This window comes from Barbatula barbatula (assembly GCF_947034865.1).
Source record: "Barbatula barbatula genome assembly, chromosome: 3".
In the NCBI taxonomy this organism is placed as follows: domain Eukaryota; kingdom Metazoa; phylum Chordata; class Actinopteri; order Cypriniformes; family Nemacheilidae; genus Barbatula; species Barbatula barbatula.
In genome coordinates, this window is record NC_136764.1 from 626,105 (window position 1) to 652,535 (window position 26,431).

A 26,431-nucleotide genomic window follows, 5' to 3' on the forward strand; every position below is an offset into this window, starting at 1 on the left:
TCCGTAGTTCAACTCTTGCGTCATCACAACAGGGTGTTGCACCACCGTTTCAGTTTAAAAAAACGTTTCGCAACGTTTTGTCTGGGCTGAACGCAGCCCAGCTCTTCTTTCCATTAAGGTATTTATTCATTACCTTCATTATTTCTTCGTAGGTAACGTTTACTGTATACTTACATTTGTTAATTTAGTGACGCGTCAGTTATATCGTTTATTAATGCAGTGGAGCGTCACTAAACTCCGCCTACTCGCGGTGAGTTGTGGGTAATGTCAGCCGTTAGAGTATCGTTTTCTTTCAGATTATTATAAACATTTATATTGAAAGTAATACAAGGGATGCATTTCAATATTATGTATAACAATTTATTTGTTAAATGGTAAATCATCAATTTGAATAAAAAACATTAATAATGAAAACACTTTATTCTTTGTTTTGAGCAGAGTAAGCGGTAGAAAGGAATCAATTAAACATGATATTTCTGTTTACTGGTGATCTAGTGTGCATCATTCTTCACTTTGTTATTTTGTTTGTTGTTTTGTCTTATATATATATATATATATAATACAATAATTGTATTGATTACAATAATATGAATATATTATAAAAAACTTCAACTATTCAAACTATTTTCAACATACTTAGATTTGGGTTTTACTCATTCTGCTGTGGAACACTATAGAGACGGATAGTATGCGGACCGTAACCCGATGGGACACACCCGAAATCGGCTTTACTGTTGGCGCGCTAAACGAAGATTTACGGTATTTCAAAAGCAGCGATTGGTCCGTCAGCTTGTGACGTAGCTTCCCCACCCGGAAACTGGCGATTGTTTCGTGTGTAAACACAACTGACGCGCGACAAAACAAACTAAAGCAAGAGTCGCGTTTGAAGAAGACTCCCACAAACCCACGCGTGACGCTCCATTACACGTGCTCTGTGAACATCATGTCCGCGTCTGTTGACATCCACGCGCAGCTGGCGTCGATCGTCGAGCGCTTCTCCAGATGCGCGCTCGTGGAGATGAGCCGAGCGGTCGAGCACGAGATCTCCAGGAGACAGATGGAGGTCGAGACTCTTCTGCTCAAACTGCAGTTTGCCGAGAGCGAGCTGAGATCAGCCCGACAGAACCACACGAACCTCCGATCGGTGGCGACTCAAGCCGGTGACGCTGGACGCAGAGGTCCGTCACGTCACGTCACACCGACAAGAGTCTGAAAAACTTAAAAAGCAAGACTGAAATAATCATAATAAGACTTTTAATTGGTTTTAAGGGAAACATACTGCTGGGATGTGATCCTACTGGAATAGGCTTTAAGGATTTCTATGGTAACGCGTTACATTAAGGTATCCTTTATAAATGTGTTCATTAATGGTTAATAAGTCATTTACAAATGCGTTATAAAGCAGTTATAACCGCATGAATAAAAGGGAATTCTAACGAAATACCTGACAGTGTCCAGTCTGACAGACTATATTACAAACAACATCAAGACAATAATGAATCTGCTTTCCAGTTAGAGCTTTGCGATATTGAGGGAAAATGCGATAGCATGCTAAATAATGCGATATGTATTTTTCGAAAACCAATTCAAATATATGAAAGAAATGACATAACCAACATATATTTCACATTATTCTAGGAAAAGGAAATCATCACCACAAATTCTGAAAGTGAGCGGCCGTGTTTTACTGTCGCATTAAACACATCTGACATTTTGTAAACAAACCAAAATAAATAAAACATATTTCGCGACGCGGATTGTTGATTGACTTGCGTCAGAGCACACGCAACTAACATCTGCCTGCCAGATAGATACTATACTATCAGCATCCATCTTAAGCTTTGACCGTACATAATCTCATTTATCGCAAACCGTCGCGATATGCACATATTTCTATATATTGCACAGCCCTTTCTTGAGTCAAAATGATGAATAGGTACATTTATTACATGTGAGTTCAACATGGCTCACTAGATTGTCAGGTATTTCCTCAGAATCCCTCTTTTTATTCACACGGTTCTTCAAAGTTCATTTGTTAATGACTCATTTATCATTAATGAACACATTTATAAATGCTTTATAAAGGGTACCTTAATGTAAAGTGTTACCAATTCTTTTATGATAAAAACAGCTGACAGTTTACTTGCAATTCAATTAGTAAAGTGTTTATTTCAGGTAAAGTTGGTTCTTGTGATGTCATAGAGTGAACACAAAGAGAGATATTTTGGAATAATGTTAGCAAGCATCTATGGCAGTCAATGGTGCTTCAGAACTGAAATTATGCAAAATATCTTTCTTTGTGTTCAACCCAACATAGAAATGTAAACATGTCTGGAACAACTAGAGGTTGAGTTATTAGTGACAGAATCTTCATTTTTGGGTGACGTGTCACTTTAAGACTTCATATACATGTCGTTCCAATGTGGTTTGTTGGATAATTTCCGTCTCTCATCAGAGATAAACCTGGATCTTGTGAAGTTGAGTGAACACGCAGATGATTCTTCTGTGCAGACCTTCACACTGAACGTAAGACCAACTGTATTCATTAGATGTTAGTTATTAAAGTGATAGTTGACCCGAAAATTTAAATCCTGTTTGTCGTTTCGAACCTTTCCTCCGCAGAGCACAAAAGAAGATATTTTGATGAAAGTTGGTAACCGAACAGCACTGGACCCCACATTCACTGCGAGTGGACACTAAACCAATGCATGTGAACAACATTCTTCAAAATATCTTCTTTTGAATTTTCTGCGGAGGAATGAAAGTCATACAGGTTTGAAACGACAAGAGGGCGAGTATTCGCTTTGGTTAAAAGTGTCTGCCAAGTGAATAAATGTGGACATAATTTTCATTTTTGGGTGAACTATTGCTTCCATAATGTATTATTTCTTAGTGATGGTTGGATAGTGACTCGATTGATTCTCAAACACAGGCAGATGGAATCCAATCCGTTCAGATCAAAGAAGAACAGATGGAGGATGGACAGTGGGACGGTGGAGCGAGTAAAACATACATCATACTAATCATTTTGTTTTACATCTCTTCATCATCTCCAGTATAATGTTCTTGAGGTTTTAACAAGTTTTTATGTTTTCAATGGTTTTATTCTAGTGTCTCCTACGTTGGCATCAGAGGTGGACGATCTGGACACTTTCAGCACTGCCGGAGCCGCTAGAGATGGTGAGAGCATCGTCATATCAGAACCAATCCAATGAATTTGACTTTAGAATGATGTGTTTTATTTGGGTTAAAGAAACAAATCCTCTGTTCTTTAAACTGTAGGTGGTGAATTATTCCCAACAAATAAAATGAAGTCCAGTGGTTTGTGGAATTCACCCGTTTCTGAGGAGTTCCTTCTAGACCCAGAAGCCCACGGTCTGGATGCATCTCCTCAGGCCGCAGCGGAGCGACAAGTCTCAGGTGTTTCTTCAGATTTAAACTCGCAGCGGCACATGGAAGATCCGTACAGAACACCAGAGTTCTCCCCGCGCGCCGTTCATCACACGCTGCTGCCGGATCACAGAGGAGACGAGAGAAGCTCACGCTGCCCTCAGTGCGGTAAGACTTTCACCACACGCTTCTACCTGAAGATCCACCAACGAATCCACACGGGAGAGAGGCCGTACACCTGCACGCAGTGCGGCAAAGGCTTCTACTGCAACTCTCATCTGATATCACACCAGCGCTCGCACACCGGCGAGAAACCGTACAGCTGTGAAGAGTGCGGCAAGTCCTACTCGCATTTAAACTCTCTGAAACTCCACCAGCGCAGTCACACCGAAGAAGAGGCCTATGTGTACTGGTAGCCTTGATCCTCACAAAAGAGTTTCCTTGATCGTTTGCGGAAAAATATGCATTTAAGCTGCCATGTTTGATAAAATCTTCCCTGTGGAAGTGTAATGACAAATTATTTTCTCATGTTGATGATCAAAAATGCCATATCGCTCTTAAAGGGACAGTCCACCCGAAAATGGAAATTCTGTCATCATTTACTCACCTACGAGTTGTTCCAAATCTGTATGAATGTCTTTGTCCAGATGAACACAGAGAAAGATATTTGGAAGAATGCAACGCAACTTTCAGTTCTGGGACATCATCCACTAGCACTAGGTGGGTAAAGATATTTTGAAGGATTTAGGAAAACAAAGCGTTCTCGGGCACCTTTGACTACCATTTAATTCTTCCTACTATGGTAGTCAATGATGTCACATAACTGAAAAGGACTAACATTGTTCCAAATATCTTTCTTTGTGTTCATCGGAAACAAAGCGATTTATACAGGTATGAAGTTACATTAGCGTTAGTAAATGATGACAGAATTATCATTTTTGGATGAACTATCCCGGCTTTAAATTTGATATTTTAGTTTTAATGTTTGCTAAGAGTGTATAATCAAGCCAGTTATGTGACATCAACACATTACGTATCGTCGCTGTGAGGGATGAAACGATTCACTGTGAGATGGTTAAAAATCGCAATTTGTGACGATTCAAGTCAGTCGAGATTTACATTTAGTCATTTAGCATACGCTTTTATCCAAAGCGACTTGCGAAGAGAATGTCTTTTTCCTGAATCGCAATATATGCAGGGGCCGCTGTTTTTACTGCGAACTTGGAAAACATGGATATGCTGATATTTCTTGGAATTGGTTTTAGAATCGCAGTTTTTATTTAAATAAATGTGTAGCATTTGTGAAATAATGTTCATTTATCTTTTGTCTAAACTCACTTTGTTAAATCGTCTCATGAATCGTTAGATCGCTAGTCGCTGTCCTTCTGAAACCTCATATGTCAAGATTTGCTGTTTTTCAGGAAATGGAAAACACAGTGCTGTTCATACGATTAAATACTGTGTTGTTAAAGTTGACAAGCACTTTTTAATACTGTATATTGGCTTTTTATTGGTTGTTGATAATAAAAAAATGACGAAATATGGAAAAACAAGGTTTCAGAAGCGATATGATGTTTATTTCATTTCATTGAAACATCTATTTTGTTGTTATCCTCTCAAGTTTGTTTACTTGTTATTTATTAATGTCAGGAAGGAAGGGTGATACCTTTAATTGTCTCTTTGATTCAGCTGCTTTTTTGCTTTAGCTGTAATAAAACCCTTTGACTTCATGATATACAATCATCCGTATTGTGTCTTTTGTAAACATTTATTTAGGAAGAGCCGCAGTGTCTCGTAGTGTTAATGACACAAGTATGTGGACACCTGGCTGCCTCTCATATATAGGTTTGGCTTTTCAGCGAAAAGAAATCTAAAAAGGTTTTGAAACCTGTTTGACATCATTCAGTGGTTCTCAAACTTTTGTGCAGGGTGCATCACTTTGCGCCCCCCCCCCCCCCCCCAAATGAAGATTTATTATCTTAATCTTATCATTTTAATTAAATCAAAAACATATTAAATTCTCAATTCTTTCAATTATTTTTCTGTTGTTTGATTGCATAAAATGTATGATGCACGAACATTCAGGCTGAGTGCCGGATATCGAGTGCAGTTAACAAACATAATTTGTTATTTATTACCTTTCCACATCTGCCAAGAAGTTCCGTAACTTTGAATTGTGTGATTAAAAACAATAACAACTTTTTTGTTGCTTTATTAATCATGTACGTTTCCAAAAGATCCAGTCAGGATGAGAGAACGTCTGCAGACGCCCTGGAAACACAACTTGAAGCCATCTGCAAACTCTGCTTTCATAGGACAAGTCAAACAGTCTTTTATTCTGTGTTAGTGTTATTTGTATGCACCATGGGTCTGAGAGTAATGCAAATTCAATCCTATATATCTTTATACTGTACAAATTGACAATGAAGCAGACTTTTGACTTTATGTTTTTAATTGAATCCTTATCAGTGCTAAAGCTTACAGTACGTAATGAAATGCAGGGAATAGGTATGTAAAATTATGAATTTGCTATACGAATGTTATATTCTGTCAAAATGTGCCGTTTATGAAAGCTTCCGGGCAAGTCCACTGAATGTCTTACATTTTTGGCATAGAAAGTGTAAGTTAAAGATATACATTATTTGGCATCATGCTCAAAAAGACAATAAAGTGATGATTAAATGATGTTTAATGTAACATGTATGTACAATATGTAATACATTTTGAAAAAAGATTGTATTGTTCCTTTTGTTTTCCTCTTCTTGTGTCGTTTGGGTTTAAGAATTGAAATATGACATTAACACTGATAGGTGTCGTTTAGGTGTTTCATCCCACAGATTCGTTCATACTGCATCAGCCAGTTGCTCTCATCCTCAAAGAGCTTTATGTGGACATTTAAATTAAAGATATATATATATATATATATATATATATATATATATTCTTGATGCAGAAGGTCACTGACAGGAGAAAGATATTGACCCATTTAAGACAAACTTAAAGACATAATAAATTGATATCTGAAATTGTTTATGTGAACAATTCTTATCTTTGAAAAAGACTAATTTTAGGAAGCACTAATTTAGTAATTATACATATTTATTGTATGTATAAACTATCAAATATTAAGAATTACACCTAGTATTTAGGTTTTATTTTATACAAAGGGTCAAATTTAAGTTACTTTTTGAGCATATATAAATATACCATAAAATAAACCATAATGTTCAACATAATAGGCCTACGGCTTATCAAACGGCAAAAATCTGCATTTGTGAATAAAACTTCATAAAGAAAAATTCATTTAAAATAGTCGAAAATGTGTTAAAAAATAATAATACATTCAAATAATTATTTTAACGTATTTGTTTAATTAAAAGAAAAATAAACCCCAGGCTTTTTCTTTAAAGTTAAATGAAACGTTACCGGATGTTGTCAAATGAAACCCGGAAGTCCGCCCGCTACACGCAGATCTACACGAGAGATTATTTAATCAGTTATTTTAAATGTTGTTTGAATGTTTTTATTATACGTTTATAGGTTTATAAAGAGATGAGCTGTGCAGTGATGTTACAGACTCAGATTTCCGCCATCATGGATGTGCTCGTGAAGGCGGCGGTGGCGGAGATCAGTCAGCTGCTCGAGGAAGATGCCGCTGCGCTTCACGACGAGATCCAGAAGAGAAACGACGAGATCCAGAAGAGAAACGACGAGATCCAGGGACTGAAGGCTCGTCTTATTCTCACTGAGACTCAAATACAGCGACTCACTGCGGACAGATGCTCTGTGGCCGTGCAGGTGGAGATGATGGACACTAGTGAGTGTGCACTACTGAGTGCCAAACATCCTAAAGGATTTCTTATTGAAGCTCAGTTCACTTTTGCGTTATATTATGTATATTATTTTTATTTAACTTGTTTTGGGAAAGTTGGATTGGGAGTTATTCAGTATACTTGCAGTAGATGATGGACACTAGTGAGTGTGCACTTCTGAGTGCCAAACATCCTAAAGGATTTCTTATTGAAGCTCAGTTCACTTTTGCGTTATATTATGTACATTATTTTTATTTAACTTGTTTTGGGAAAGTTGGATTGGGAGTTATTCAGTATAGTTGCAGTAGATGATGGACACTAGTGAGTGTGCACTACTGAGTGCCAAACATCCTAAAGGATTTCTTATTGAAGCTCAGTTCACTTTTGCGTTATATTATGTACATTATTTTTATTTAACTTGTTTTGGGAAAGTTGGATTGGGAGTTATTCAGTATAGTTGCAGTAGATGATGGACACTAGTGAGTGTGCACTTCTGAGTGCCAAACATCCTAAAGGATTTCTTATTGAAGCTCAGTTCACTTTTGCGTTATATTATGTACATTATTTTTATTTAACTTGTTTTGGGAAAGTTGGATTGGGAGTTATTCAGTATAGTTGCAGTAGATGATGGACACTAGTGAGTGTGCACTGCTGAGTGCCAAACATCCTAAAGGATTTCTTATTGAAGCTCAGTTCACTTTTGCGTTATGTTATGTACATTATTTTTATTTAACTTGTTTTGGGAAAGTTGGATTGGGAGTTATTCAGTATAGTTGCAGTAGATGATGGACACTAGTGAGTGTGCACTGCTGAGTGCCAAACATCCTAAAGGATTTCTTATTGAAGCTCAGTTCACTTTTGCGTTATGTTATGTACATTATTTTTATTTAACTTGTTTTGGGAAAGTTGGATTGGGAGTTATTCAGTATAGTTGCAGTAGATGATGGACACTAGTGAGTGTGCACTTCAGAGTGCCAAACATCCTAAAGAATTTCTTATTGAAGCTCAGTTCACTTTTGCGTTATGTTATGTACATTATTTTTATTTAACTTGTTTTGGGAAAGTTGGATTGGGAGTTATTCAGTATAGTTGCAGTAGATGATGGACACTAGACAGTGTGCACTGCTGAGTGCCAAACATCCTAAAGGATTTCTTATTGAAGCTCAGTTCACTTTTGCGTTATGTTATGTACATTATTTTTATTTAACTTGTTTTGGGAAAGTTGGATTGGGAGTTATTCAGTATAGTTGCAGTAGATGATGGACACTAGTGAGTGTGCACTTCAGAGTGCCAAACATCCTAAAGAATTTCTTATTGAAGCTCAGTTCACTTTTGCGTTATGTTATGTACATTATTTTTATTTAACTTGTTTTGGGAAAGTTGGATTGGGAGTTATTCAGTATAGTTGCAGTAGATGATGGACACTAGACAGTGTGCACTGCTGAGTGCCAAACATCCTAAAAGATTTTCTAGTAGAATTCAGTCAAGTGTATGTCTTTATTTGTTTTATTTTTCTGCGATCTGGAACTGTTTTGATAAAAAAGAAGAGAAAAGATCGATCTGAAAGTATTTTTAACTATTTCTATGTTGTTTTAAGACACAAAAGTCGTTCAGATCTAATGGAAAGTCAAATAACCCGAGCAGAAACTGTGGCTTATTGTCTTTATAAAACAGCAACGATAAATACGACGAAAGACACCAAATCAATTCAATACAATCATACAACAAAATTGTAAAGTATTCTTCCACAAGTTTGTAAAAGTTGTCAACTGCAAATGTAGCTGCACACGTTCAGATTTGTATTTTTAAATCTAAATATGTTTCTCCGTAGGGGTGACGGTCCATTCGCAAGAGCCACGAGCTGATCCTTATGGACAGGAGAAGACAGCCATGACCCATCCAGAAGAAAACCTCATCGAGGAGAAGCCACGCTTGTCACACATCACGGGAAAAGAGGAGATGTCGGTAGAAGAGCTCCGAGCGCCGCCTGAAGATGAGGATCTCAGTGGACTTGAGTTCGAGATGAAGATCGAACAGGTGGAGGAACTGGTTGATCAGAAACTAAATGAAATTCAGGCAGAGCCCAGCGGTGAAGGACAGAGTCACAGTGAACATCATTTATGGCCGTCAGGAGGACATCTGGAGAGTCACATGGAGCATCAATCGCAGAGTTTTGCCGATTCATTCGTGTCGATTGAAGATCAGATGAGTTCGGGGTTCTTTGGCTCTGCTGGGATGTTGGACAACGAGAGCTTCAGCGCTTTAGAAAATAAAGACATTGAGTACACTTTGAATGTTCTGACACGACAGGATTCCCACAGACGCTCACCATCGCTGCCCAGAACCGGCCCAACAGACTCGAATGCGTTCAACAGATCTTCATCGACTCATTCCGGCTCGTGTTTGCCTAAAGCATTCTCGCACAGTGTGTATGTAGAAGACCGACCGCGCAGCAACGTGAGGCCAAAACCGTTCCGGTGCGAGGAGTGTGGTAAAGGCTTCACGCAGAAAACACGCTTAATAACACACAGACGTATACACACGGGTGAAAAACCCTTTCGCTGTCAGCTGTGCGGTAAAACATTCTCCAGACAGGACAACTGTCTCCGGCATCTGCGCTTGCACAGCGGACAGCGCTCATAACCGCACACTCGAAGAGACGACAACTTTCTCTGTCCTAGTTTTGTGTGTATGTTCAGTTGTGCACATTGAAGCTTGGATCTCTCTCTGGGCCGATCGTACACCCGGCGCAAGGCCCACGTTGACTCCCAGAGAAGGAAAAATACTTTATCATTTTTTGTTCTGTTGAACACAAAGACATTTTGAAGATGAAGGACAGCAAACAGTTCTGGGGCACTTTTGACCACCAGTGTATTTTTTCCTACTATGGGAGTCAATGGGGGTCTAGATCTGTCTTGTTATAAGCCAAAACTCTTCTCCGTGTTCATCAGAACAAACACATTTATACACATTTGGAACAACTGGAAGGTGAGGAAGGGATGACACACTTTTCCTTTGGGGTGAACTGTCCCTTTATGGTTACTTCTCACATTCTAAGTTGGACTCGAGCTGGAGTTAAATGTTGTCAAACTAACATTTCCAGCTCACAATATGGATCCTTATTATACGGAGTCAGTTTTGTTTTTGTGTACTCATTGGAAGTGTACTGTATTGTACTGTATTTCAGATTTTTGTAAAATTTTAAGCAAAAAAGTTACAGTTTGCATCTTGAAAATGTACATGTTGATTTTCTAACTAATGTTTTTGATGGTTGATTTCTAGGTCAAGTTTGTCATTTTAGAAATTCACAAATGCGTTTCTTTGTTCCAGGGGTCAAACATAACAATATTGATATGAGTTTGGGGCAGGACTGTCTGTTTGTGTTCAACCATTGAAAGATAAAGTGTTGTTTATAAACCATTATTGAATTGTTGTATTTAATATTTTGTTTCATTCGTGTCATTACAGAAGTGAATTGGGCTGCTTCATTTCTTTGTCATTGTTTGTTTTGTAAACATGCAAATTGTGCCTCAGAAGAACTTGACCTCATTAATGATGTGATGCTTCAGTATAAACAACCAATCAGCAATAAAAAAGTTGGACCAAACAACGTTATTGTCTAAGCTTGTTTACATCTTGAAATTTGTTTATGGTTTTCATTTAAAGACACATTTCAGGAGGTGGTCTCCTCTGAAGCTCCGGTCTGTCGGGTCTGCTCCATCTGAACAGAGTGACGGTGTATCTGATTGATATGAGAGTTTGGGTCTTTGGACACGGGCAGTGTGGAAGGGTGAACAGGCAAAGGGGGCAGAAAACCTTGGTGGGGCTCGGGTCTTGTGCTAAATGGATCTAGCCTCTTCTTTTTGTTCAGTGTTTTGCAGTCGTGAAGTCCACCTGGAGGCGCGAGGAGCAGCGATCTCGTTCTGTATATGGATGGGAAGCGCATCCCCCCGAAGGATGCTGGAGTCGGTGCTGATGCGGCGGGAGGCTCGTGTAAGTGAGTGTCTGAGCTGGACAGAGTCAGTTTCACAGACGGCAGCTGAAGTAACGCTTGACAATGAAGGTCAGGCAAAGTATTTCTTCGGCTTTGCGGGTGCTCTTGACCTGATGAATTCTCTGCGGGCTTCCTGGAACACACTCCTGCGTCTTTGGGTTCGAAATCGATTTTCTTTACTCGACACGTTCTTGAAAAATCTCTACTAACGGATGTCTGATCCTCTTGGAAAGTTAAATCGCAGTCTTCAAGTGTTCCCGCCAGGTTCTTCTCGTAGGTCTGAGTGAGATGGGCCAGCCAGGGCTCGGAGTGCAACCTTTGACGGTACATGGTGTTGCTCCTCGGCAGGACGGGAGACGCCGCGCCACTTCCTCGAAAATTAAAAATGTTTTCTCCATCAGAGTTTGGAGAAGTGGTCTTCAGCTCGATATCTGAGGGAGACATGCACGAGATGGGTGAGATGTCGGGTGACGGGAGAACGTTCAGGTAACGTCGCGTGACGCTGCTGCCGTCACAGTTCAGATCTGTGGCGATGATGATGATGTCTCGTCCTTTGGCTCGACAGGCGTCCAGCAGCACCTGTAGCGTGTCTTGATGTTTAGCGTTTATGGCATACACCAGGGCCGAAGCTCCGCTGTAGTCCCCCATGCTCGGATCTGCTCCCGCCGCTACCAGAGCGGCCGCCACCTCCGCCCCGGCCCGTTCCATACAGGCGTACATGAGCGCTGTGCGGCCCGTCTTGTCCTGAATGTTTGGGTCTGCGTGGTTAAGAAGAAGAAACTTTATCACTCTTAACATTGTCGTTCCAGACTGCTCACCGCGAAGAGCTCGACAGGCGGCCAGCAGCGGCGTCTCTCCTCTCTGGTTGCGTTCATTCACCTGCGCGCCTCCTTCCACCAGCAGACGGACCAAACGGAGTTTACCCAGATGAGCGGCGGAGAGGAGCGGACTCCCGTCCATCAGGTAATCCTGAGCTTCTGTCATGACCGGTGTTGCTTCTCGGTTTGCTGAAAACAAATTCACAGCTGCGGTCAGAAATATCTGTACTAGGGCTGTGAAGCGATACATTTTTATCTAATTAATGATATGATGTTGCGATTTAATTAATCTAATTAATCGCAACTTAATCACGCATCACATTTGGTGCCAAAATATCATTTAAAGCCATAATAAGATGATACAGATGTTCAGAAGCTGTTCAAGAACAGATGTTCAAGAAATATCGTCCTTTTCCCCACAGAAACATTCAAGTTTGAAACAATAAAAGGGTAAGTAAATGTAAATAAGCTGAATTGTTGGGGGGCAAACTATCACCCATTTATTAGTATTGTTATTATTTAACTTTTTTATTTTAATACTGTAAAAAAAAGAATTAAAAGCTGCCAGTAGGTGGCGGGAAATGAATTAATTTGATTTACTGAATATGTTCAGGAATGCAGTAAATGACTCTTTACGAAGAGATTCATTGATTCATCCGATTGATGCGCTCAAGAAACATATTCATTTAGAAACCAAACCACGCTGTGTGTTCCTCAGAGACGCAGCATTAGAATTAAACCTCGTTCCTTTTACGCCTCCATACTCTTCATGGGGTTCAACTTTTACACTCTCATTTGAGCAGTGGCGGCCGGCCAATAGAGGGCGCTAGGGCGCCGCCCCCCTTAAGCCACAAAAAAAAAAAAATTAAAACAATTAAAACAAAAATAGTAATAATAATGAGAAAAACATCAGTATGTCAATATTTGTGTGTTTTAAATATGGAATGCACCCAGTAATACATGTAAAATATGATACAAAATCATATTTGCAACCTTTCCTCTGCCTGTCTGACCGCTTCATCAGCTCTGGGGCGATAGAGAAAGCGCCCCAAGGAGGCGGGTCTATGTAGCAGTTAAGCCAATTGCTAATTTAAGATATGAATGTATGACATAAAATTTAGCCAATCAGCGTTCTTAAATAGAATCCAAGAAGGGCGATCATTTTATCGCCCCAAGCCCTGATAAAATAAGGACTGGGCTCTAGGGGCGCCATTTTTACTAAACGACAATGGCGAGCGCGGACGTTACTCCTCCAAGACCCAACCCTAACTCGGTGAAATCTCTCCTCCAAGATCCGTTTGAGAGGAGAACTTTGTCGGAGAAAGTTCGGGTGAAAGAGCTGGGCCCAGATCAACCTGACCTCTCAATCAAACAGCAGGCTAGCGAAAAAGGGAAGCAGTATATGCGCGGCTTCTCCCGTAGCTGTTCAGTTCAGTTTAAATGCAAATAAAAGGCTTGTGTTTGTGCATCATGATGTTTATGTTTTTGTGTACGAATGCCTCAACTTTTTAATATTGGCATTAAATAATTACTGACTATTTCACTGAGCACTGCTGTCCTGCAGTTTGTGTTAAATTTTATTGCGATGGTTACGGAAACAAAAAAGTATGGCACAGCCCCACCGAGAATATTTTTCACCAGCCGCCACTGCATTTGAGTCTATTTTTATGACACTTCATACTTAAATACAACAAAACTGAGGAAGCCATCAAAGTTTCTCCGGGTTCATACAAAATCACACCGAAAGATGTCGTTTGAGAATAGATTCGTCTAGTTTACAAGATCACATTCATCACGATTGTGACATCATGACAAAGGTTTTTCAGAGACTACTGACCGTCTCTCTTTTGCACACAACAGTGTTCAAAGCTGATCTTGCGTTTAGAGCTTAAAATATCAAACTGTGAGAGCATCACAACAAAAGGCTCTGTGGCTTTGAAACGCCTTTATCTCTACAGGTGTGTGATCTGCTGTAAAGTACAACTTGAAAGAGGTCGATGATACTGTGATGCTCATCTCGAATACTGTCTAACTGACACTTCCAGTATTACAAACACATGCAGAATATCATTTGATGTGCACTATTTGTGCCATTAATTCAATTCATGTGATGTATTTATCTGCTCATTTATCCTAACATGCAACGTTTTTCAATCCCATGAATCATCTGGTTGTTTCTTACTATATTATTGTGTTCAACAGTTTTCAGTATTTCAAGCGTTTTCCTGAATCACTTGTTCGTTAAACAGAAAATCTTATATTTACGTTAATTCCAACAACGTATTTCTGAGGCAGTGCTAAAACTTCTGAAACATCTATATTCATGTAAAGAAATACTATTGTAATGAATTAGTTCTGTACCTGCAGATTCAGCTGCGATGATCTCTTGACGGGGTCCAGCTTCACCTGTAGATGCTGGTGAATTGAGAACACAGCGAGAGAGATGAATGTGTGTCTGTGCGCACATCTCTCGAAAGGTGAACAGTCAAGCGCACATGTGGACACTGACATTTACATCCATACACGTCCATCTGGAGAATACTGTCCGTAAAGTATTTATTTCAGTCAAGTCAAAGTTCTATATACATTGTCGTTTGGACATACATGTAGTATTTTTGCAGTATTATGTCATATAAATACATAGATATAGAGACACGGAAAACATTAGATTTTTTATCTACAGTATGTGTTTAGGTAAATTGATTTTTTTGGCACAAACACCGGAGACAGGTCAAAAGTACAGAAAAGAAGTGGTTTATGTGTCCAGACCTCAACTGCATAGAAAACAAGTTGATATTAAGTTTAAACAACACAGTATTCATGTTTGTACATGTATTTAGGAATGTGAGATGGCAGTTTTCTAACGCCTTGGTTTGCTCTCAGTCTTTCACACGAGGTTTGTTTTTGAAGTGGAATATAGCTGCAGTGCGTGTAGAAATGGTCTCTTAGTTTTTTCAGCTGCATGGTTTATAACCAACGTAACACAGGTAGCCACACAAAAGAATCAAAGTTAATCACTAATGGGAATTATGGGATTATCTGATTTTTCAACAGCATATTACTGCATCATAAATATACTGTATGTGTATGTAAATACATTTAAGGGTTCGCCCTATAGTGACAGCATTTAGACCTTTTGTTGGACAATGTAAATGTAAATGCAGTGGTGGTTCAACCAGTGCCGATTTAAGGGTCCTTCGCAAACCTCTGTAAGGGGACCTTGTTATAATAGTTCAAATTATATATAGACAACTTTTAACTATAAGAAATAGTAAATCAATTAACACACTTAAACGAATAAAGACTGGAAGCCAAAAAACTTTAAACTGACAAATTAATTACAAAATAAAATTCTCATTTTGATTGATAAAGTAACATGTGGGTCTGGAACCATCTATGTGTAAAAAACTATAACACGCAAATGTGGTGTGTTTTTACTTATCAAATGAGTGATTAAGAAAAAGTAAGCATGATAACTTATAAAGCTAAGCATACGAAAACATATCAATTAATTCTCCAAATGTGATTGCAAAAACTGAAATGACATATTATTAAGTGCACACCAAATGCAGTCACATGAACACTAGTAGTTGGTTTTGGGCGTGCATGCATATTGAGCTTAAAATAGCTGTATATCTTTTCTATGAACCTATATAGTGGATGGGTTTAAAATACAAAGCAATATTTACCTATGATCTGACAGTTTATTGTAGTAAATTTACAAATCAAAAGGCCTGCATTATAGCTGACACCCACTTGAACACTGTACAGCTCGTTTTGTAAGTCACTCCTTTTAAATGCTTAACAACGTGTATCAATGCGTGTGTAACTTTTGAGACGGTCCCTAGATTCACGACTATAAAACGACCAACGTTAAGCCAACCTCATGCCAGTGGACAAATACTGAATTTTGCAAAACCTAAAATAATACTTTAAATAGGAAAAAAAACATTTATATAACTTTAATATCATTCTCATTAATTATAGTAATTATTAACGTTTAAATCTTATTGAATGTCGTGTGTGGCCATTTGTGCTGTTATACAGAGATTAATTATGGGATCATGGTTCGGCAGTTTACATCATTTTTGTGTTGTTTTCCTAATGGCATCTGATAGCGGTTGGACCCGGAAACGGTTCATTATGCTGCGTGACGTCAGCCTGAACAAGCGGATTGGATGCCGGGCTTATTAATATTACGAATCTGCATTCATGATGTGCTTTGCATTGACCATTTATGGGGAAAACGGGCGTGTACAGGGCGGGATGTGATGCTGATTCAGGTCATCTGTGAATATGTACAGGTGCGCGCACGCACGGGTTTAGAAGTCGTGAACACTATTTTGGGCTTTCGTGCGCACGTACACTTTTTAGTAAATATCCTTCGCACAGTTTTATAAATGAGACTCATGGACTCTTTCCGAGTAAACAACACACAAAACCCAGTCCTGTTAGCTGTAAACGTCTGAACGCGTTTGAAGAAAAGCATCGATTCTCTCTTCCATCTCAGTGTTGGCAATATAGAGATGATTAATAATGCAACGTTTAGTTCATGTCCACACAGGCCTGAATGTGTAACGCATCTGCATTCAAAACTCGAGAGGGTTTTATAACATCTTATTCATCCCATCGTCCGATTTTTCTTTGTGAAAGCTTCCAGAAAAATCCACCACCACATTTCGGTACACGAGTGGAAAGTTTTGAGAAGATTGTAACTCCGCCTCCGCGTGCATATAAAGTGATAGCGGCGCGCCCACAGACCGATGGAATGCGAGGACGCGCATCACTCGAGCCTTTAATCTGCAACACATTTGAAGAATTTTACCTCTAAACGTCAACATATATAACATATCATTATTATTCTTTTCACGGAGAACACTGTTAAAGGTATGAAATGATTCATGTGTATCTTTGAACTAGGGGGCATCTCTTTTGTTCTTTGCATCTTCGATGTTTTATGTTGCGCCAGTGTATCTAAATGGAACCCAATTCGTGTGTGTTATTAATGACGGATGATGTTGTGTGCTGGCTTGTTTCAGGTCGATTATCATGTCCGTGAAAGTTAAGATCAACAGCGCCGATGTGAAATACACCGAGAAACACATCGAGTCGCGTTACAGTTACAACACCGCATCTGTGTATAAAGACGGAGACACTTACACTGTGAGTATGTCTGAACGGATTTAGGATGGACGACACGGGCACTGTGCAGTGCGCGAAGCGGCGTCACGCACGCGTTTTCCAGTGTCCAATCGAGGGGATGGAGAGGCGAGCGAGCAAATTTGACAGTTGCTTAGAAACCGCAGTGATGAAGGAGAAACTTCTGGTGTCTGTCCCGAGCAAGGTCAGAGCAAAGCCCCCTGTGCTTGTACAAGTTTCTGCTAATACGACAACTAGAGCGCTCGCGCTATAATCCTGACCGACAGATCAGCTGATGCGGTGGTTGCTTGGCAGCATAAAGAAACCGGAGCGCGCTGCACTTTTCTAAATGATAAAAACAGCCAAATTAAAAGGCAGTGCCACGCGCTTTAATAACTTTATGCTTTGTTGTTTTAACGGTAGTAGAAAGGCGCATTTTTTTCTTCTGCGTCAGACCTGCGCCGTGCGCGCGTGTAACCAAGACGCGTTCGTTGCGCACGCGGGTTGAGAAGCATTTAGTCACGTTTGCAGCTCGAGTTGTTGAATACAGAAAAACACTTGATGCATTGAGATGGAAACGCGCACGAGTATACCCGACGCTATCGCGGAGTTTGTTTAGACCCGAAGGGGCGTTCAAGCAGACCGATCAAGTTTTGGAGAGGTGCGCGTACGTCTCTGCGTAGGTTGGGTCTGACGCAGAAGTAAAAATCGTAAAAGCAATCGTCGAATCAGCTGTTCTGTCAGTCAAGTTGCGTTTAACTGCCATATTAGCAGAAACTTACAAAAAGCGTACAAGCACAATGAGCTTTGCTTTGGTCTTCCTCGGGTAGTTTGGCACAGACACCAGAAGTTTCCGGACTCAACTGTAAAATTCCATCAGCACCGCGCAAGGTTCGCTCGCCTCTCCGCGCATATCCGATTGGCCACTGCAAAACACGCGTTTGACGTCGCGCGCTTTTCTACTCGGAGTTCGACTTGATGATGCTGCGCTGCAAATAAAAAAACCTTCTCGAGGCTTCATTTGCTCACGATACCACCTGCTGGCCAAAGAGTGTAAAACAAGCAGATACAGTACAGATGTGCCTGATGTGGTCTGCGGTGCACTGTATTTTGCGCCAGTTAAGCCTTAATCTATTTATGTGAATATAATGTGTATTTTCTGTTGGTATATAATGATTGTATAACATAACTGTGTAATAAACGTATTGGCTTGAAATGAATGGGGCTATCGAATGTGTGTAAATCAATTATTTGGACATAATAAGCAGAAGGGGCGATATTATTATTCTTAAAGTGGAAAGTGTCTTGACTTTAAGAAGTTATGGCCAGTGTTGAAGAAAAAAACTAAACTAAAGTAGTTTATGGAACCGGCCCCAGGAGTGCTCAAACTCCTAATTGAAAACGAACAGAAGCAGGTCTTAATATCATATTGCGTTGTATTGTAAATGGAAAATGAAGGCATGAATTGGATTTGAACTATTTAGAAATAACTGATATTTAAGGAACAGCTGATAATAATGATCTATTATTTAAAAAGGAGGTACAAATGTCTCTAAAACTGCACTAGCATTTTCAAAATAATTTTCTTTCCTTGGTGTATTCATAGAATAGCAAAGAGCATTTCTACAACTATTTTTTACAACATTTAGTATATGTAAACAAAAACATGCAGAAAAAACTGAAATACTCCTGGAAGAAAACCCTGTTTTATTTCCTTTAAGAAAGAAATTGAACTTTTTGTTGATTCCCTAAGATTTTCTTTGAAACAAAAGGCCCCCGAAAACTTCAAATCTTTGTAATTTCTTTCATATCTTTTTGTAAACTCCCCCTAGTGTTCGTGATGTTTTGATATTATATTACTGTCAATAAAAAAAACCTTCCATGCCCTTTACTCCGACCCCTACTTGGACCCGATGGCCGTTTTTTAACTTTTAACTCGGTGGCAGTATATGAAAAGGGCAGATCACTGTTTGGGGATCAGTGAATTGCAAAACATTAATAAAACAGAAATGAACAATGTTACCATCATTTGAAATGAAGTTAACGTATATGTCAATGTATGTCAGGTGACTCCCTCCAGTTCTGGGTTCATCTTTCGTACGGAGAGGAAGGTGCCAAAGCTGGGCGTCATGCTGGTCGGGTGGGGTGGTAACAACGGGACCACAGTCACGGCGGCTGTTCTGGCCAATAAACTGGGTCTGACCTGGAAAACCAAGAATGGTGTTCAGGTAAAAACCGGTCTCAGCTTTAAGCAGCAGGGTTGTTTACACATGAGGTTATGGTGTGAGGTGTATAAACGGGAAATGCATAAAAAAGGCCGTAGTGCCAATTCTAATGCGAGCACTAAAGGGATGAAAATAAGACTATATTATTTAAAACTGACTATATGTTTAATTCATTTGAATTGATCTATGAGATGTCTGGTCGACAACTCTTGCAGAAAGCAAATTACTTCGGCTCGTTTCTGCAGTCGTCTACTGTGTGTCTGGGCTCCGGACCTGACGGAGACGTCCACGTTCCCTTTCGAGATCTGCTGCCTATGGCGCATCCGAATGACATCATATTTGATGGTAAAGACGCGTCATTTTGATCATAACGTGATGTTATGATGATGATGTGGATGATGTGTTGATTTGTGTCACGTCTGTAGGTTGGGACATCTCCTCGTGGGATCTGGGCAGGGCCATGGAGCGTGCTCGGGTGCTGGACTGGAGCCTGCAAGAGAAGCTCCGCCCCCACATGCGTCATCTCAAACCCAGACCCTCCGTCTACATCCCAGAATTCATTGCTGCGAACCAGGAGAGCAGGGCTGACAATCTCATCCCAGGAACCAAAGCAGAGCAGGTGACCATTTATGTTCATTTAAAAAATCATCGGCGAGACAACAGTTGGAAATATTAGGTTAAATGTTGCCCATAAGAAAGACGAATGGCATTTCTCCTAGCCGCCAATGAGAGCAAATGTAAGTCTCGGAAAATCTTCATTAGAGCTCAGGTTTGTCAGGCTGAAAGAACCAGAATCTAACCGGTTTGTTTTTCGACATATATCGTGAATGTTGTTAGGTGGAGCAGATCCGTAGGGACATCTGTGACTTCAGACAGAAGAGCAGCGTGGACAAGGTCATCGTTCTGTGGACCGCCAACACTGAAAGGTTCTGTGACATCCTTCCTGGCGTCAACGACACGGCAGAGAATCTGCTGAACACCATACAAGTACTGTGTTTATACCTCTGAGATCTGAGTATCTGATAGAACCAATAAGAAGAAGAAGAAGAAGCAGTTTGACTGATGCGTCTCATTTCTTTCTCAGAGCGGAGGAGAGGTGTCTCCCTCCACCATGTTTGCGGTGGCCAGTATTCTGGAGGGCTGTGCGTTTATTAATGGATCACCTCAAAACACGTTCGTACCCGGAGCCGTGGAGCTGGCCGTCCAACGAAGCGTCTTTATTGGTGGAGATGATTTCAAATCTGGCCAAACCAAAATCAAATCTGTTCTGGTGGACTTTCTGATCAGTGCCGGTTTGAAGGTGAGAGAGAACCAGATGTCTATGCAAATGCATCCACGCTAATGTCAAGAAAACATGATGAACAGAATTTCGTTGGCAATAATTTGCTTGTCGTGTCGATTGCAGCCGACATCTATTGTGAGTTATAATCACCTCGGAAACAACGATGGACTCAATCTGTCAGCGCCTCAACAGTTCCGTTCTAAAGAGATCTCAAAGAGTAACGTAGTGGATGACATGGTTCGGTCCAACCCCATCATGTACAAGCCCGGAGAAACACCGGACCACTGCGTGAGTTTGGCCACAGGATGATGCAAATACATGTCATCAAATATACAACAAAAGAAGTTTCTATTACATGTACATTTAATGAGCAAGAGCTACAGTATGTTGTCACCTTAAGGTTTTTAATGTGTTTTTTAGTATTTGCCGCTGGTTTGTACGGTGTCTCTGAATTATCAAAACGCCTCTCAAAATGCTCGCTATGGATGCGAAAAAGGCATCCGGTCTAAATGTTTTTATGACGGACGAACATATCAAGGCAGTGTGTAAATGTGATTGACACGACGTGAGGTCGTATTTATTTTTTTAACATGTTGAAATTTCAGACTCGATGTGCAACGGCTGTTTGGTGTTATCCGCGTTCTGAGTAGTTTTGAGATGTTGAGCTTCAAGGTTTTTGCATTTCATATAGCAACAAATTTCCTTCACACAAAAAGACTCTAAATGTACAATATAAATTTTTCTGACATTTGTAAAAGTTTTGGAGCAGGTCTAACACATTCTGATTATGAGAAATCCCTTTCTGTTTAGTTTGGCAGAGACCTTATCAGAGTAAAACATTTTCAAGCAACACGAACATGAAACTAGTGAGATTAGTGTTGTAATAATGTGTTATGAGTTACATTAAACATGCTTTTATTTTAAGACGCACAACTTTTTGTTCAAGTTAGACATAAAGGCAGTATGGAAGGGACTTTCAAAGTGTGGACCTTCCAGAAAGTCATGGAATTCTATATATATTGTTTGTCAAAGTCATGGATTTTGTTTCACTTTATATTTTAGTTTCCAATTATCCGAATGTAATTTGTCTATACTGCATTTTTACACATTTTCCCGTATTGTTATGGTTATCTTTAGCGCCGTCTTATTCCGTTCCCGCTTGTCACCTGGCAAACTCTCAAGTCAAATACACTCACCCGTAGCTCTAACTAAGGCAAAATGCCAGGAAAATTGACATTTCAAGAGCTTTGGCTATAAAATGACCACTTCAAACACTGGATTTCATTCATTATAGGTCATGGAAATTCAATATGACATTTGCCTATGAGTGGGAACCTTTTCTAAAAACAACATGATCACGTATAATGTTGTAATTAAAACTGTTGACTATTTGGGCTTTATATTTTAAAATGTAGAAATGTAAGGCATATCGTATTATGAGGGTTCATGTAAACATAGGAAACGGGAAGATAGCGCTGATGGCTAGTGTTGTGTCTTATATAAAAATAAACTCCTCAACAAAAACAAAGAGCTGATGACAAAAGTATCAATAAAACAGTCAACCTTGGGGTTTCTTTTAAACATTAGTATAATGTAAAATAAGTAAGTCAAATTTGACAAAAGTGTCAGACAGAACCTCAAAATTCTAAGGTGATGACCTGCTTTTCACTGAATCAATACTTCTTAAACCTTTTGGGCAGGTGGTTCATTTTGTTAAATATCCAGACTTCATTTTATTTGATCTCATTCTGTAAGGTATTCTTGACCTATAAATATAATAATAATTATTATTAGGATGCCTTATTGACATTTGATACAGCTGTATAACAACATTTAAGGCTTTATTCCACATGCATCACAATATATATATTAAAAACGAACAAATCTAGAAATAGTGGTATGAAGACGATTGAGTTTCAAACGATTGATTGTGAAGATGAAAGTGGACTGTTTAATAAATGTTAGTGTCACGTCAGTCAAAGAAACCCTGATTTGATTAATTATACATATTAGAAGAATAACGTGGTAACATGTGATTTGCGTTGACAGGTGGTTATTAAATATGTGCCGTATGTGGGTGACAGTAAGCGAGCAATGGATGAATACATCTCTGAGATCATGATGGGAGGAACAAACACCATCGCTCTGCACAACACCTGCGAGGTGAGTGACCACACGCACACTTGGTCAAAAAGATTCATTTCATGTTTTCTGACATAGATATAAATGACTAGATGCTGCATTAGCATCTGTTTTTTATGGGTACATATTGGAACGGTGCGTTTGCAAGTGGGTTACTTTGCAACTTTTGCTCCGGTTTGTTTTATCCACAGGTTAGGAGTGGAATGATTTTGTCACATAGCTGTCTACCTAAGATGCTTTTATTTATAAATGTTAAAGATGGGGTATCATGCAATGTCATGCATTCTGACTTCTTTACACTGTTAAACGTGCTGGCTTCTCATGCTTAACACGGTCAACTTATCAAAAAACAAATTGGACGTATGATGTAGTATTTCTGTACTTGATGCCCAATACTCCGACTTGTTTCGGAACGTTTTTATAAGTCTGGATCCCTGTTTCGCCACAGGGATCCTATTCCTTTAATTGGGCAATTGTCCCAGAAAAACACGGCAAGGTGAAAGAAAGAGCCCACCCACGCGCCAACCGACGAGAGAGACTCGCTTACCTTAAAGATGATCTGCACTGAGCTGCAGCTCGTTACTCTTGCGAGTGTAGTTGAGGTGTGTCTGGTTGTTCACGGCATGTCAGTGATGGCTGTTATATAAACTGTGGATATAACGCTGGATTTGGAGATGGCGGGCCCGGTGCTAAAAGATGCCGTACATGAACTGCACACGGTAAGTCAAAGCAAGTCATACTGTGTTTTGTTTTCAATCGGCATGTACGTGCATAATGTAGAAAACACGAAGGGATTAATGTGATGATGTGTTGTGTGCTCGTGCTGCAATTATATCCCACTCTCCCAACTAGTCCCGCCTCTAGCAGCTCTTTTCCGGAAATAATCGTACAGCTGTATCTTATAAATTTGATCAAACTAAATACTCTTCAAAGACACGACGTTTGCAATACCACTGTATTGGCACTCAAGATTAATATGAGATTGGCAGAAACTAGCTGTGATACGCCATCTTTAAATTCTGTTACTTGCACTGGGAATGTTAGGCTCGCGATTCAGGATTCGTTTCACAGATCTGGCAACCCTGCCAAGCCGGTCTGTTAACATTCAAGAGCAAACGGACTGTGTATTTTAAAAACATTTGTCGTTGTGTAAACTCAAACATTATTTTTGCCACACAAACACATGACAACAACGAAATGGGATCCCATTTCTCAAGAATTAAAATGCACAGCCATGGCGGTCATGTTGTGTCATTCTAGCAAGCTGTGAGAGACGTCAGTGGACTGTTCCAAGATGGCGGACGTGCCTGAAGCGCTTGAATGAGGCATCTAGTCATTTATATTTATGTTTTCTGTAGTCATGTAATTGCCTTTTGTCCTTACGGATTACTGTAAGCCCTTCAATGTGTTTGTCTGTGTGCAGGATTCTCTGCTGGCCACTCCGATTATTCTGGACCTGGTGATCCTGACAGAACTGTGTCAGAGAATCACATTCTGTACTCAGGATGATCCAGTTTTCCAAAGCTTCCACAGTGTTCTGTCTCTGCTCAGTTTCCTCTGTAAAGCTCCGCTTGTACCGCAGGGCGCACCGGTGGTCAACGCTTTCTTCAAACAACGGGCGTGTATCGAGAATGTCATGAGGTGAGTTCCTACTCTAAAACTACTCATTGGCATATTTGAATATATTTTTTGGAACAAACTTGAAGACGCTGTGTTTTTTTCTCTCGATCTGTAGGGCATGTCTCGGTCTCCCTCCTCAGAATCACATGCAGCTTGAACACAAGATGAAAAGAACCTTCCTGTATTCTGGTGAAATGCGAAAAAAAGATGCCGTTCTAGAAAGTATCAATGGCTGTCGTTCCATCAAATGCATTGAAATGAACGGCCATGAAGAAGTGCAGCACACGTCTCACAGAGGCCACTGATGCACTGATAACAAAAGAAGTTGTAATGGCTTTATCCAATAATTAATGTCTAATGCACCGATTGTTTTATAAGTGAAAATAATAACGTGTATGTGTTTGATTAGTGTCTATTGTATTTCTGGAGGAATTGTGAGAAATAATCCTGTGGTTTTAATACAGTTAACACTGAGAAATATGTAAGGGATCATCCACAGCTAGCCGTGCGTTAAAGGTTGGTTCTTGGCCTCCGTGTTGTGCACTTAAACCCTTTAATGTACGGCTAGCCGTGGATTATCCCGCTTATACCATGGATATTTGCCGAGTTAAAGCTGTTATTGATGTTTACAGTGTAGCTTTTGATCAAACGGTTATCTTTGTCAGAAAATTTTGAATGTAATGAAACTGACTGGAGCGACCTGTGTGTTATTGGATTTTAATGCACACCCTCCAGCCAATGAAACCATGGTATAAGAGTCGTTGAGTCTTCCCACAGAGAACATACTGAAGTATACTTTGGTATTTGCGATATGAAAACTGTGGTAAATTTCTAGATACTATAGTGTTTTGGAACACTATAACAGTATCAATTACAATCAACTAATAATTAGTGGTCGACCGATATGATGTTTTTATTGGCCGATGCCAATATTGAGAAAGCAATGTGGCCAATAGGCCGATGTAATTATAGTAAAAAATTAAACATACTAGAAATTTGTGACACTAAATTAACATTTATTTTGCATAATATTTATGCAATATTCTCTTAATTGTACAACATTTAACGAGGTAACACTTCAATATTGACAATTAGTGCAGCTTTTTTGATGAACTGTTTTACTGCTTCTTCAATCCAACAGAAGATTCTAGATAACATGTTTATGTAATGACAAAAACAGAATGCAATTCATTAATATTAATATACAGTTACTATACAAATAAATTGCATGAAGTTATTTTACTCAGTGGGCCAATGTTTCACTTTCTTAAATTAAGTAAAAGTCTAAAAAACAACCCTTGACTAATAAAGATTTGTGTCCGTTTTTCTGTTTCGTCTTTGTGAAAACGATACAAAAACATGATGAAAAGCCTACTTACTAAGTTAGCAGCATGTAGCGTAGCATTAAAACACTAAAAAAGTAATGAATTACTAGTTACTAATGACATATTCAATAGTGTCATTACATCACCGTACACATGATTCTCTGCTAAAAGTATTCAATGACTTATTACTCAATACTTTCTTTATCCTACATCAATCTTTGATAAGTCCAGTGATTCAAGGATAGACGGGAAACGACTCTTTAAATTCACACAATTACAAATGTCTCACACAAGTATTACAAATGTGAGAATTATACTTTAAAGCACGGATGTTAAAGTTAGATTTTGATGTCAATTCCACTATAGTACACACATACATTACACAAAAGTGCCCTAATTAGTTTAACTTCATCAGAATTAACTGTAATTAAATTACAGAAAAACATTAAGTAATCCCTTACACAATGGAGAAGTACTTAAATATACTACAATATAGGAATGAAAACGTATTATTAACGTTCAGTGAGGCTCATTCATCTCACACACGACACAGATCTCATGCTGACAGGTCATTGAGTTTTGTTTGTGAATTACAGTATCTGAGGCAGAGCTGGTCGTGGGTTTTGTCACTTTTTGTGATGTTTTCCGTATGTTTTATATTAGTGGTCTGGCTTTTGTTGAAAC

General features: G+C 39.4%; 4 protein-coding genes across 5 annotated transcripts; 3 read left to right on the forward strand and 1 right to left on the reverse strand.

Moving 5' to 3' along the window:
- Window positions 1–640: 640 nt before the first annotated feature.
- LOC306891672 (uncharacterized protein) lies at window positions 641–5,135 on the forward strand. The gene is made up of 5 exons (XM_079452132.1): window positions 641–1,178; window positions 2,456–2,526; window positions 2,933–3,002; window positions 3,112–3,180; window positions 3,283–5,135. The coding sequence occupies exons 1-5, from the start codon at window positions 944–946 to the stop codon at window positions 3,804–3,806; spliced, it is 969 nt and encodes a 322-aa protein (XP_079308258.1). The 5' UTR covers window positions 641–943; the 3' UTR covers window positions 3,807–5,135.
- A 1,686-nt stretch (window positions 5,136–6,821) lies between these two features.
- LOC306892679 (uncharacterized protein) lies at window positions 6,822–10,804 on the forward strand. Its single transcript, XM_079453874.1, has 2 exons — window positions 6,822–7,207; window positions 9,034–10,804. Exons 1-2 carry the CDS (start codon window positions 6,943–6,945, stop codon window positions 9,843–9,845), a joined length of 1,077 nt encoding a protein of 358 aa, XP_079310000.1. The 5' UTR covers window positions 6,822–6,942; the 3' UTR covers window positions 9,846–10,804.
- A 71-nt stretch (window positions 10,805–10,875) lies between these two features.
- Window positions 10,876–12,180, reverse strand: LOC306892466 (ankyrin repeat domain-containing protein 34B; the record flags this gene model as incomplete). The annotated part of the gene is made up of 1 exon (XM_079453593.1): window positions 10,876–12,180. One exon carries the CDS (start codon window positions 12,178–12,180, stop codon window positions 10,876–10,878), a length of 1,305 nt encoding a protein of 434 aa, XP_079309719.1.
- A 4,150-nt stretch (window positions 12,181–16,330) lies between these two features.
- Window positions 16,331–25,746, forward strand: LOC306891667 (inositol-3-phosphate synthase 1-A-like). Of its 2 annotated transcripts, XM_079452122.1 has the most exons (11): window positions 16,331–16,901; window positions 17,054–17,177; window positions 19,220–19,381; window positions 19,594–19,723; window positions 19,804–19,997; window positions 20,216–20,365; window positions 20,463–20,678; window positions 20,784–20,948; window positions 22,710–22,823; window positions 24,226–24,443; window positions 24,538–25,746. In XM_079452122.1, the coding sequence occupies exons 2-11, from the start codon at window positions 17,064–17,066 to the stop codon at window positions 24,725–24,727; spliced, it is 1,653 nt and encodes a 550-aa protein (XP_079308248.1). In that variant the 5' UTR covers window positions 16,331–16,901; window positions 17,054–17,063; the 3' UTR covers window positions 24,728–25,746. The 2 variants fall into 2 exon arrangements, with proteins under 2 accessions (XP_079308248.1, XP_079308249.1); XM_079452123.1 differs by lacking the exons at window positions 24,226–24,443; window positions 24,538–25,746 and adding an exon at window positions 22,994–23,186 and having other exon boundaries at window positions 16,766–16,901.
- Window positions 25,747–26,431: the final 685 nt, after the last annotated feature.

What these genes read in the sequence shown, in the direction of transcription:
- LOC306891672 (XM_079452132.1), top strand. Translation starts at nt 944, where the DNA reads ATGTCCGCGTCTGTTGACATCCACGCGCAGCTGGCGTCGATCGTCGAG. An exon ending in TGCAGACCTTCACACTGAAC is followed by an intron (nt 2,527 to 2,932) that starts GTAAGACCAACT and finishes TCTCAAACACAG; the next exon opens with GCAGATGGAATCCAATCCGT. An exon ending in ACAGTGGGACGGTGGAGCGA is followed by an intron (nt 3,003 to 3,111) that starts GTAAAACATACA and finishes GTTTTATTCTAG; the next exon opens with TGTCTCCTACGTTGGCATCA.
- LOC306892679 (XM_079453874.1), top strand. Translation starts at nt 6,943, where the DNA reads ATGAGCTGTGCAGTGATGTTACAGACTCAGATTTCCGCCATCATGGAT. An exon ending in GGTGGAGATGATGGACACTA is followed by an intron (nt 7,208 to 9,033) that starts GTGAGTGTGCAC and finishes GTTTCTCCGTAG; the next exon opens with GGGTGACGGTCCATTCGCAA.
- LOC306891667 (XM_079452122.1), top strand. Translation starts at nt 17,064, where the DNA reads ATGTCCGTGAAAGTTAAGATCAACAGCGCCGATGTGAAATACACCGAG. An exon ending in AAGACGGAGACACTTACACT is followed by an intron (nt 17,178 to 19,219) that starts GTGAGTATGTCT and finishes AATGTATGTCAG; the next exon opens with GTGACTCCCTCCAGTTCTGG. An exon ending in GAATGACATCATATTTGATG is followed by an intron (nt 19,724 to 19,803) that starts GTAAAGACGCGT and finishes TCACGTCTGTAG; the next exon opens with GTTGGGACATCTCCTCGTGG.